This window comes from Bos grunniens, chromosome 20 (assembly GCF_055505025.1).
Source record: "Bos grunniens cultivar Pamir isolate PY7600 chromosome 20, Bosgru_T2T1.0, whole genome shotgun sequence".
NCBI lineage: Eukaryota > Metazoa > Chordata > Mammalia > Artiodactyla > Bovidae > Bos > Bos grunniens.
In genome coordinates this window covers 68,321,557-68,332,994 of record NC_141184.1, presented here as the reverse complement: position 1 = coordinate 68,332,994, position 11,438 = coordinate 68,321,557, and the positions used below count along the sequence as shown (strand labels likewise).

Genomic DNA, 11,438 nt, shown 5'->3' with positions numbered 1-11,438 from the left:
AAGCTGGAATCAGCTCCTCAGAGTTCCGATCTCAGCCCTGCTTCCCACGAGCTGTGTAACTTCGAGAAAGTTGATGTAACCACTGTGAGTCTTAGTCTCCTCATCTGTAAAATGGGGATAATAATAGTATTTACCATCCAGAGTTGAAATAGCAATACAATGAGTCAATACATATGAAGCATTTCAGATAGAGTCCTGAACTCAGTAATTTCTTGACTCATCTTAGTTATGGATGATAAGAAGAAGAATATGCAGGAGAAAGGGGAAGAAGAAGGGGTAGAGATTGTTTGACATTTCTGGATGCCAAACTGGGATGGTCATGGAGTTGAAGAAGGAACATAGCTACTTTTGATATTTCAAAAAATTTCATGGGACTCCCACATCTACTCACCCACAATAAAACCACAAAGGATAATAAGAATGGCAACTTTCTTTGCTTTTGGCTGAAATTACATTAACCTCTTGAGGTGAACTAAAAGACTTTGGAGTTAAATAGACCTGCACTCAGACCCCTAGCAGAGTGTATAATCTTGAATAAGGAGAGTAACGTCCAGACAGACTGATAGCACCAATTTTGCAGGGCAGTTATGAGGATTAGATGAGATAATGTATGGACAGCACTTAGCATGGGTGCTGGAACAGAGTTGATAACAGCATGTGACACCTACAGCTAATATCCTTCCTTGGCTGCCCTGGGCCTCAGCTTCTTCATTGGTGAAATTAAAATCATACCACCTGCTTTTCTCATTCAACAAATATTTTCTGATCCAAGTACTATGAATACTTCACCAGACACAGCTCAGGGCCTCTCAGAAGCCACAGTTTGAAGTTGCTCATTATTCATCCATTCAACAGATATTTTTACTGAACATGTAGTATGTAACAGGCTGCATAATGGGATTTAGAGTTAACAATGGCTAATAAAACAGACTTAATTCCCAAATACCTACAGAATTATAGCCTGGAGAAGATGTAATAAAACAAATTTAATGAAATACCTAGCATACAGTAGATGCTTAATGAATAAAAGTTATCTGGGTGCTAATCAGAAACTTTGTATGTGTCACTTGGGAAAGTTAGATGATCAAAATGTTAAAAATTAATGCTGTCTTAACACATGGAATTTCTTTGGTAAATGGAGGCTTTTAAAATATGAAGAAATCCAAAGTGAAATATTTAAATATACACTTAAAACATGTATAGGACCTGTATGCTAAAACTTACAAAATGCTGATTGGAGAAAACCTAAATCAGTGGTGAGGCATACCATGTCCATAGATTGGAAAATACAACATAGTAAAGATGATAGGTCTCCCCCAAGAGATCTGTAGGTTAATGCAATTCCTGTCAATATTGCAGCTAGTAAGTTTTTTTTTTTTTTTTTAAGACAGACGTCTTATTCTAAAGTTTATTTGGAAAGGCTCAGGCCATAGAAGTGGTGAAAATGATCTTGAGAAAGAACAAAGTGGAGAAATCGCTGTACTCAATATTAAGGCTTACTGTACAGTTACAGTCAGGACAGTGGGTGTCGGTATGTGGATCGATACACAGGTCAATGGGACGAAGCAGAGAACAAGAGATAGACCCACTCAAATATGCACAATTTAGTTTTGACAAGATGCAAAAGAAATTCAAAAGAGAAATGAAAGCATTTTTAAAAAATGATGCTGGAGCAAATGGACATCCACAGGCAAAAAAATAAATAAAATTAGAAACAGAAAACAGATCAGTGGTTGCAAGGAATTAGAGAGCGTGAGAGAAGGGGGCAGGGGAGGAGGCAGGCACCAAAGGGCAGCACAGGACCCTACAGTTTGGAAATTCTTCTGCATGGTGGTGACTATAGTGGTAGATGCACAAATCTAGCCACGTGACAGAATTATTTAGAATTTAAATACACACACAAATGAATACAATGAAACTGGGGAGACTAATAAGATTGGTAGATTGTATCCATAGCAATAGCCTGTGTTACCATCAGAGGTAACTGAGTAAAGGATATCCAGGATCTCCTATACTCTTTCTTACAACTGCAGGTAAATCTATACTTATCTCAATAAATCTTTCAGTTAAAAAAATTTTATCATTTTTGAATTTAAAGACTTGTATTTTATTAAAGATTTGAAAATACCGAAGAGAAAGGATCAGAAAAATCACCATCCTGGAATACAGCCTTTCAGTGTGTTTCTCTTTCCAGTCTTTGTTTTTATATTTATGTGAAAAGCAAGTCAGGGCTAACCATCAGGGTGGTGCAGGGTTGGGGCCTGACTGTCCCCGCCTTCTGTGACATCAGAACTCACGGCCTGAGAGATGCTTGGTGACCAGAAGCCAGGGAGGTGGGGGTACCCTCTTCTACCCAGGCAGCCTGACCTGAGGCCATGGTGGTCCACCAGGTGGGCAGCAGGGGCCGAGTGGCAGCCGAGAGAAGGGGAAGTCGCTGTGAGGACAGGAAGCAGGTGAGGCCAGACCAGGGGACATGGCTCTCCTCCCATCTGGGCCCCCTTGGATGCTCCCAGCAGCCTGTGAGGCCCTCGAAGTCAGGGACAGGCTTTCAGGCTGACTCTCCCTAGAGCCCAACCTGGTGGCACATAGTACAGGGACTCAGGAGCTTCTTCTAGAAGCCGTTACTGACACCTTATCAATTCTCACACTGCCAGCACAAGGAATGCCCTGGAGGGACTTGGGAGTCTTGTTAGCTTCCTGTTGTATCCTGAGTGCCTAGGTTGGTGCTTGGTGCATAACAGGTGCTGAATGAACGAACAAATGAACCAAAATAAACAGGATACTTTACCTAAGTTGGAGACGTCCTGGAGCCTTTGTTCCAAGGGCTGGAATTCAAAATTCACATAGGATTTTGTCAAAATGGAAAATGTTAGCACTTGTGTGCACAGCCTGGTGTGCACAGCCTGGGGCTTCTTCTACTCCTCTCTCTTGGATGTCTTGACATTCCCGAGAGGCAACTGTTATGAACTCATTTACACATGGGTAAAGTGAGATCGGAAAGGCCAGACAACAGAGACACACTGGGATTTGAAACCAGGTACCCCTGATTCCAGAACCCTTAGCAAGGTGACCCTGCACTGCACTGCCTGCCAGATGGGGAAGTGTAGGGAAGACGGAAAAGGTGGTGGGGACAGTCAGCTGGGCGCTGCACACAATGGGAAGGGGTAGGATTTATTCTGAGATTACTAAGCAGCCATTGCAGGGGTGTAAGCAGAGCAATACACGATGGACCTATATATGTTTTCAAAAGATTTGTTCACTTATACGCTTAATACACCTTTCGACTTCTTTACGCTGGAACTCGCTGCGAGATGGAGGCCTTGTGGGGCTCCGGCTGCGCTGCAGTTTTTGCTGAAAAGTGTTCCTCTAATACCAAACCTTAGGAACACTCCTTCTAGAAAAGTCATGTAAGTTCTGTGGTCCAGGAAACGCTGACACTCTCATTTCTCCCCTAGAGTCACACAGCTCCTTCACATAATGAAGGCTCCAACGAGTCCTGCAGCAAGGAAATCCATGTAACTTTACCACAGTATTTTCCAAACTGATTCAACTACAGAGGCCCTGCTTTTGCATTCTTGAAAGACCTTATGGCGTATATCAAAATCCATTTTATAGGGACTTCTGTAGGGCATGTGGGTTCAACCCCTGGTTGGGGAACTAAGATCCCACATGCTGAGTGCTGCAGTCCAAAAACAAAGTCCAAAAAAAATCCATTTTACAAATGAATAAACTGAGGCTCAGAGAGAAGAAATGATTTGGCTCAGCCTCCATAACAGCACAAGAGAAGGAGTAAAATTTAATTTTAGTCCGTTTTCCCTGCTTTTGACCTCACTCAGCACAAAAAACAAACAAACAAAAACCAACTTAGCAGCAAGCATGCAGATCAAGACATCATCCTGTACAGCACGTTGACAGAGGAATAGTTAAAGAAATAGAAGAATGTTCAGACCATGGAATATTCATCAGCCATTATAAAGAATGAATCAGTCTATGTTCCTAGATAGGGTTTCCTTGGTGGCTCAGCGGTAAGGAATTCACCTGCAGTGTAGGAGACGGAAGTTTGATCCCTGGATCAGGAAGATCCCCTGGAGAAGGAACTGGCAACCCACTCCAGTGTTCTTGCCTGGGAAATCTCATGAACAGAGGAACTTGGCAGGCTACAGTCCAAGGAGTCGCAAAAGAGTCAGATACAACTTAGCAACTAAACAACAACAACATGTTCTTAGATAGTCTCAGGAAATATTGTTAAGAAAAGAAAAAAGTGCCCTAATCTACAACGATTTCACATTGGGTGTCCACACCCAGGCAGTTTCTACCCAGATCAAAGTATAGAGCATTTCCAAGACTCCTCCAAGGCCCCTCGCAGCTCATACCCCATAACCACGGTTCTGAGTTCTAGCATCACAAATGAGTTTTGCACGTCTCTGAATTTCATGAATTCGTGGAGCAGAATCAGACAGTGTGCCCCTTCATGTCTGGCTTTCTTCACTTCTAGTGTGTCTGTGAGATTCGGTCACGTTGTTACTATGCAGTTTATTTTTATTTTTAAAGTTAACAGCAATTATAACGTTGCTAGTATATATATTTTTAAAAACTATCCAGGAAAGAAACAAATTATGTAAATGTCTTTATCTTCTTTGTTTGTGGTAGCCGGTCTAAATCTTACTTCACAAACTCAGGTACCTAAGAAATGTATTATTTCAAGTCAAATTAAATCTGATTCAACCCACATCTAGTGAATTGGGAAGAAAGTCAATGTTGGTCACTACTGTCTGCCTTAATCCTCTCTCCACTTCTGTTTGCCTGACTTGGTCACTATCCCAACTCACATTGTCTTTGAAAGCAGGAGTCTCTAAATATCCTGTGCTGAGACCTCCCAGCCACACCGTAAGGCCATCAGGAGAGGGTGCCGGGCCCCTCGCAGACTCAGACTCCCCTTCCACCTTTGCCCACCTCTCCAAAAGGCTCTCTCACTTTTATCCCCCCCAGATCCTGGCATGCCCACCAAAATCTCCTAAATTATCTTGGACTGACCCAAGTACCAGGGAGCAATGTTGTCTTCAGGAAGCCATTTAATTCCTGCACCAGAACCCCAAGGGGTAGACTTTCATTTCCGGCCTTAATACAGTAACTGGGGCCAAACTGGCCCTCACAGTCATTGTAAGCAGCCAGAAAATTGACAAAAATATACAGAGAAACTATTTTCAGATGAGGGTAAAGGACAACACAAAACTATAGTCACTGAGGGGAAAAGGAAAGGATGGTTGCCCCAACTCTTTCTCCACAATGGCTGTGCCAAGAGCTAGAGGGCAGACAGAGCCCAGCAGTCCTGCTGAGCTGCAGAGTCTGGGCAGGCGGAGCTGCCAGCCTCTGGAGGACAAGGCCTTGGAGGGAAAGAAGGGCTGTGTGCTGACAGCACCCTGGCTCAGGTGGGGATTGCCATGCTCCTCAGCTGTGGGCCAGGATGTGCATGCAAAGGATTAGCTCACCCATGGCTTACCAGAGGGCAGCTGCTCTGGGGCTGAGAGCAGAGATACTGGAAAGCCAGTTGTGCTGCAGGTAGATGGAATTCTGGGCCAGCTAGAACCAAGAAACTCCTTAACACCACAGGCATCCATTTGAGAGCACACATATCACACATGTATCTGTACACACACACACATTCTATATTCATACACTACAATGTAACTCATCAATAACCCCAAACCCCCAAAACAAGCAGATGTCTCAGAAGTATTATACTGAGTAAAAGTAGCTCAACAAAAAAGAATGTGATATGTGATTTCATTGCTGTGAAGTTACAGGACAGGCAAACAGAGTGACAGAGAACAGCTGAGCGGTTCCCTACTTCAGGGTCGGGGGAAGAGGGAGTTGGCCGCAAAAGCACATAAAGGAATTTTCTAGGATGATGGAAATGTTCTGTATCTTCACTGGGGCGATACTCCGCATGCATGTAGTGGTATGTGTGTGTTCAGTCATGTCTCGACTCTTGCAACCCCCATGGACTGCCAGGCTCCCCTGTTCATGGGATTTTCCAGGCAAGAATACTGGAGTGGGTTGCCATTTCCTTTGCCAGAGGACCCTCCCAACCCAGGGATCAAATCTGTATCTCTTGCATTGGCTAATGGATTCTTTACCTCTGAGCCACTTGGGAGGCCCAGTCCTCAAGTATAGACACTTCAGTCACTAAGTCGCTCTGATTGTTTGTGACCCCACGGACTGAGTATAGATGTTACGGTGCATGCAAAATGTGCGTTTTATCATATGTGAATTATACCACAATAAAGTCGACTTTTTAAAATAGCATTTACAACAAACAAAAAATAAAAGGCAAAAGTGAGGCAAATAATGAAAACAAAGGTCAGCCTGCCTTCTCACCGGGGACAAAGGAGGGAAAATGCCGAGGAAATGTCCACAGGTCACCCTGTTATCTAACCCCACGGTTCCGCGGGTTTTGTAGCAGGCATGTGGGACTCAGGTAAATAGAAAAAGTGAATCCCCGCTCCTAGCCCTCTGTGAGGGAGGTGGGGTGCTCGTCCACCCTCCAGGGACTCACCTCCTCCTCTTCTTGCCCCCAGACGCTGTTGGCACTGCTGATCCTGGTGCTCTATGTGGGCACAGGAGTATCAGGTGAGCACTGTGGAGCACTGTGGAGGGAGGAGCCAAGAGCTCAGAGTCGGGACCGTGATCTGTAGCTGGTTGCACACCAAGGGGACCTCCACAGCTTGCCTTCTCCCATCCTCTTCATCCCCTGGGGATGAACAGCCAAATGTATTCCAACTCCTGCTCCTTTACCTTAGTAAGAGGTGGTGTTCATACCTGTTTCAGGAAGAAGTTGGGAGGTGTCAGAAAGGATCAGAGAATGTAACTACCCCCAGAATCCTGTGACTTCCCAGGTAACATATTCAAGAAGGGACCTTAAGCTTGGCTGAGGACATCTGAGAAGGCTTTCCGTAGGTGTCATTGATGAACTGGGTCTTGAAGGATAGGTAGGAGTTGGTCTGGTAGATAAGGTGGGGATGGGTACTTGGGACAGAAGGAAAGCATAGCAAAGGTTCGGGGAACTTGTAGGAACCAGCACAGCAAGAGAGGTCTACAGGAAAACGCTCAAGATACAACCTTGGTGTCTGCCTTTTAGGTGTTTGAATACCAGACCAGTGACTCCCCAGAAGAGCCGATCAAGGTCATGAGGACCTGGTTGAAAGAGAACTTGCATGTTTTCTTGGAGAAGCTAGAGAAAGAGGTGCAAGAGCTGGAGCAGCTGGTCCGGGATCTGGAGGAATGGCTGGATGTCCTCCTGGGAGAGGGGCACCCGGAGCAGCTTTGCTCCACCCTCAGAAATCACCTGTGAGGGCAAGGGCTGAGAGGACCTAGGCAGGAGGCCAGGTGGAGAAGGGAGTGAATATTCCAGGAGTCCCTCTAAGGAGGGCTGGGCTGTGGCACTTGAAGTTCAAGCCAGCCAAGAAAATAAAACAGTTGACACTAAAAACTGTTGGCACCACTGCTGGCCCATGAGGTGGCGCTAGTGGTAAAGAACCCACCTGCCAACGCGGGAGGCAGAAGAGACGTGGGTTCCACCCCTGGGTCGGGAAGATCCCCTGGAGGAGGAAATGGCAACCCACTCCAGTATTCTTGCCTGGAGAATTCCATGGACAGAGGAGCCTGGAGGGCTACAGGCCCTGGGGTCACACGGAGTCGGACAGGACTGAGCAGCAGGGCTGATGCATGCAAGCTAGGACCAGGTGAGAGACACCCTCCCGCAGAGCAGGACTCTGGCAGGCACGACAGCAGCCTCAGAGCCAGCCACAGGGACAGGACCCTTCTCTTCCACTTCCTTGAGTCACTGCACAAAGTTCCTCAGCCTCTCTGAGACACAACTGTCTCAGTAGTAAGAATCCAGGAAACAAACTGCTTCACAGGGTTACAGTGAGGCTGGAACGTGTGTCTGCGGTGTGTGTCTGCCATACAATAGGTGCCTGATAAACAGTTCTCCCTTACTCACATTCCTCCTCCTTCCTCCTTTGAAGTTAGCAGGAGGATGTTGGTCTGGAGTATAGAGATAGTATATGACAACTCAACCTTCTGACACTACTGGTATAAGCATAAATTTTTGGAGCCCTTCTGGAGGGCAAATTGGTGAGAGCTGTCTAATTCCACAAATGCATTTATCCCTTGACCCAGCCATCACTTCAGGGATGTATCACACACACACACACACACACACACACACACATATATATATATATATACATATACATATATATACACATTGTGAAATTGCACACTTCATTTCTAACACCAAACAAGCAGAAAAAAAGGAACAGCCCAGATGAAGATGACATCAGCAGGGCAAGTAACAGTACATCCACATAATGAGATCTGCTGTAGCTATGAAAGAGAATGGGGAGGCTTTCCTACTGATGTGGAAATGCATGCAAGGTATGTCATTAAAGAAATAAGGATCTATATTTTACTGTTGATGATGACGAAGTTGTGATTGAATATGGATAAAAATTCTAGATGGATACAACAGAGGGGGAGACTGAAGGGAGTTGAATCGAGGCAAATGTATGACAAGAAAGCGAGGATACTTTCCATTGCTTACTTTCACACTTTTCAATTTTCAAACTATGTGAATGTTTTGCCCATTCAAATATTTTTAAAATAAAATTATCTACTATTTTGCTTGCAGACAAGGACTGGAATACAGAGTATATATGCAAAAATAATATCACTGGGCTTCCCAGGTGGCTCAGTGGTAAAGAGTCCACCTACCAATGCAGGAGACACAGGTTTGATCCTTGGGTTGGGAAGATCCCCTAGTAAAGGAAATTGCAACCCACTATAGTATTCTTGCCTGGAAAATCCCATTAATAGAATAGCCTGGCAGGCTACAGTCCATGGGGTTGCAAAAGAGTTAGATATGACAATAACTGAACAACAACATCACCATGATAAAATTATGAGTGACTTTTAATTTTTTTTTGTCTGTGCCACACAGCACAGTTTGCAAGATCCTAGCTCCCCAACCAGGAATCGACCCTGCGCCCCCTGCATTGGAAACACAGAGTCCTAACTGCTGGACTGCCGGGGAATTCCCTATTTTTTCAAAATAGTGCCATAAGAGAACCTCTGTCTTTTGATTATTTTGATTAAGCAATGAGAATGCTTGTCTAAGATTTTCCCTTTTTCTCCTGACTTCCAGGAAGCTCAGAGTTTAGTGTCTTTTAATGGAATTATAACTGCCTTACTTTTTTTAGGTTATTTATTTCCCCCTTCTTATGTCTTTTTTGTTTTTTTTTATTTTATTTTAATGGAATTGTTATATATCTGCCAATTATTGGGACTACCTCCAATTGTTGGAAAGTCATAAGGGTTCCAATTAAAATAATCTCAGAGGATATTGACTTACAAGGAAAGACATAGCAATCCATATGCTGGAGGGAATGAATCAATTGTCATCTGGTTGGGAAAAGTCTTCACAAATTACGGTCACAGGGTAGCCGGGGGTGAGAAGCAGAATCTGTTTTCTCATTTGCAGCTACTTCCTCCAGAGTTGTATGTGAAAGAGCTGATTGATATTTCCTTTTATTTCGGTTTACTATTACCATACAAGCTGTAGTTACAGATCCAAAATTATGTATGTTCTCTGTGTACTTTAAAGGGTTCTCAGGTGGAAATTTTACTATATACAGATTTAGCTTGAAGGCTCCCCAGGTAGCTCAGTGGTATAGAACCCACCTACCAATGCAGGAGACACGAGAGATGTACGTTCAATCCCTCCATCAGGAAGATTCCCTGGAGGAGGAAATGTCAACCCACTCCAGTATTCTTGCCTGGAGAATCCCCATGGACAGAGGAGCCTGGTGAGCTACAGTTCATAGGGTCGCAAAGAGTCACATAGGACTTAGCAACTAAACAACAACTCATTTCAGCCTAAGACATATTTTAGATTCTAGCCCCTAACCAAGTTGTAATTCTATTAAATATTGCATCTGTAATATATATGTGTATATAGAGAGATGTATATGTTTATATGATATTTATATATTATATGTATTTATACATAAAAGATAGGTTAGATGTTTGTGTATGTAACTTGGGGGATATGTGGGGGAAAAAAGTAAATAGAGCCTAGATCCTGGTGATGGCTTAGTCAATAAGTCATATCCAAGCCTTGTAGCCCTATGGACTGTATCCTGTCAGGCTCCTCTGTCCATGGGCTTTTCCTGACCCAGGGATCTAACCCAGGTCTCCTGCACTGCAGGTGGATTCTTTACCAACTGAGCCACCAGGGAGGCCAGCATATACACACTACTATATGTAAAATAGACAACCAATAAGGACCCATGGTGTAGCACGGGAACTCTACTCAGTATTTTGTAATAACCTATATGGGAAAAGAATCTAAAAAAAGAATGGATATATATATATATATCAGTTCAGTTCAGTTGCTCAGTCGTGTCCGACTCTGTGCCACCCCATAGATGGCAGCCAACCAGGCTTCCCCGTCCCTGGGATTCTCCAGGCAAGAACACTGGAGTGGGTTGCCATTTCCTTCTCCAATGCATGAAAGGAAAAGTGAAAGTGAAGTTGCTCAGTCATGTCCGACTCTTTGCGACCTCATGAATTGCAGCACGCCAGGCCTCCCTGTCCATCACCAACTCCCGGAGTTCACTGAGACTCACATCCATTGAGTCCATGATGCCATCCAGCCATCTCATCCTCTGTTGTCCCCTTCTCCTCCTGCCCCCCATCCCTCCCAGCATCAGAGTCTTTTCCAATGAGTCAACTCTTTGCATGAGGTGGCCAAAGGACTGGAGTTTCAGCTTTAGCATCATTCCTTCCAAAGAAATCCCAGGGCTGATCTCCTTCAGAAGGGACTGGTTGGATCTCCTTGCAGTCCAAGGGACTCTCAAGAGTCTTCTCCAACACCACAGTACAAAGGCATAAATTCTTCGGCACTTAGCTTTCTTCACAGTCCAACTCTCACATCCATACATGACCACTGGAAAAACCACAGCCTTGACTAGACGGACCTTTGCTGGCAAAGTAATGTCTCTGCTTTTGAATATGCTATCTAGGTTGGTCATAACTTTTCTTCCAAGGAGTAAGTGTCTTTTAATTTCATGGCTGCAGTCACCATCTGCAGTGATTTTGGAGCCCCCAAAAATAAAGTGTGCCACTGTTTCCACTGTTTCCCCATCTATTTCCCATGAAGTGATGGGACCAGATGCCATGATCTTCGTTTTCTGAATGTTGAGCTTTAAGCCAACTTTTTCACTCTCCTCTTTCACCTTCATCAAGAGGCTTTTTAGTTCCTCTTCACTTTTTGCCACAAGGGTGGTGTCATCTGCATATCTGAGGTTCTTGATATTTCTCCCAGCATCTTGATTCCAGCTTGTGCTTCTTCCAGCCCAGCGTTTCTCATGATATAC

General features: G+C 44.3%; 1 protein-coding gene across 1 annotated transcript; it reads left to right on the top strand.

Moving 5' to 3' along the window:
• The first annotated feature begins 2,375 nt into the window (after positions 1-2,375).
• On the top strand, positions 2,376-7,489 carry SMIM23 (small integral membrane protein 23). Its single transcript, XM_086362235.1, has 4 exons — positions 2,376-2,453; positions 6,579-6,630; positions 6,829-6,896; positions 7,139-7,489. The coding sequence occupies exons 1-4, from the start codon at positions 2,376-2,378 to the stop codon at positions 7,349-7,351; spliced, it is 411 nt and encodes a 136-aa protein (XP_086218361.1). The 3' UTR covers positions 7,352-7,489.
• Positions 7,490-11,438: the final 3,949 nt, after the last annotated feature.

Bases quoted from the DNA above. Each gene is read 5' to 3' on its own strand.
- SMIM23 (XM_086362235.1), top strand. From the start codon at position 2,376: ATGGTGGTCCACCAGGTGGGCAGCAGGGGCCGAGTGGCAGCCGAGAGA. The intron at 2,454-6,578 runs GTGAGGCCAGAC...TCTTGCCCCCAG, and splicing joins GCTGTGAGGACAGGAAGCAG to ACGCTGTTGGCACTGCTGAT. The intron at 6,631-6,828 runs GTGAGCACTGTG...TACCTGTTTCAG, and splicing joins TGTGGGCACAGGAGTATCAG to GAAGAAGTTGGGAGGTGTCA.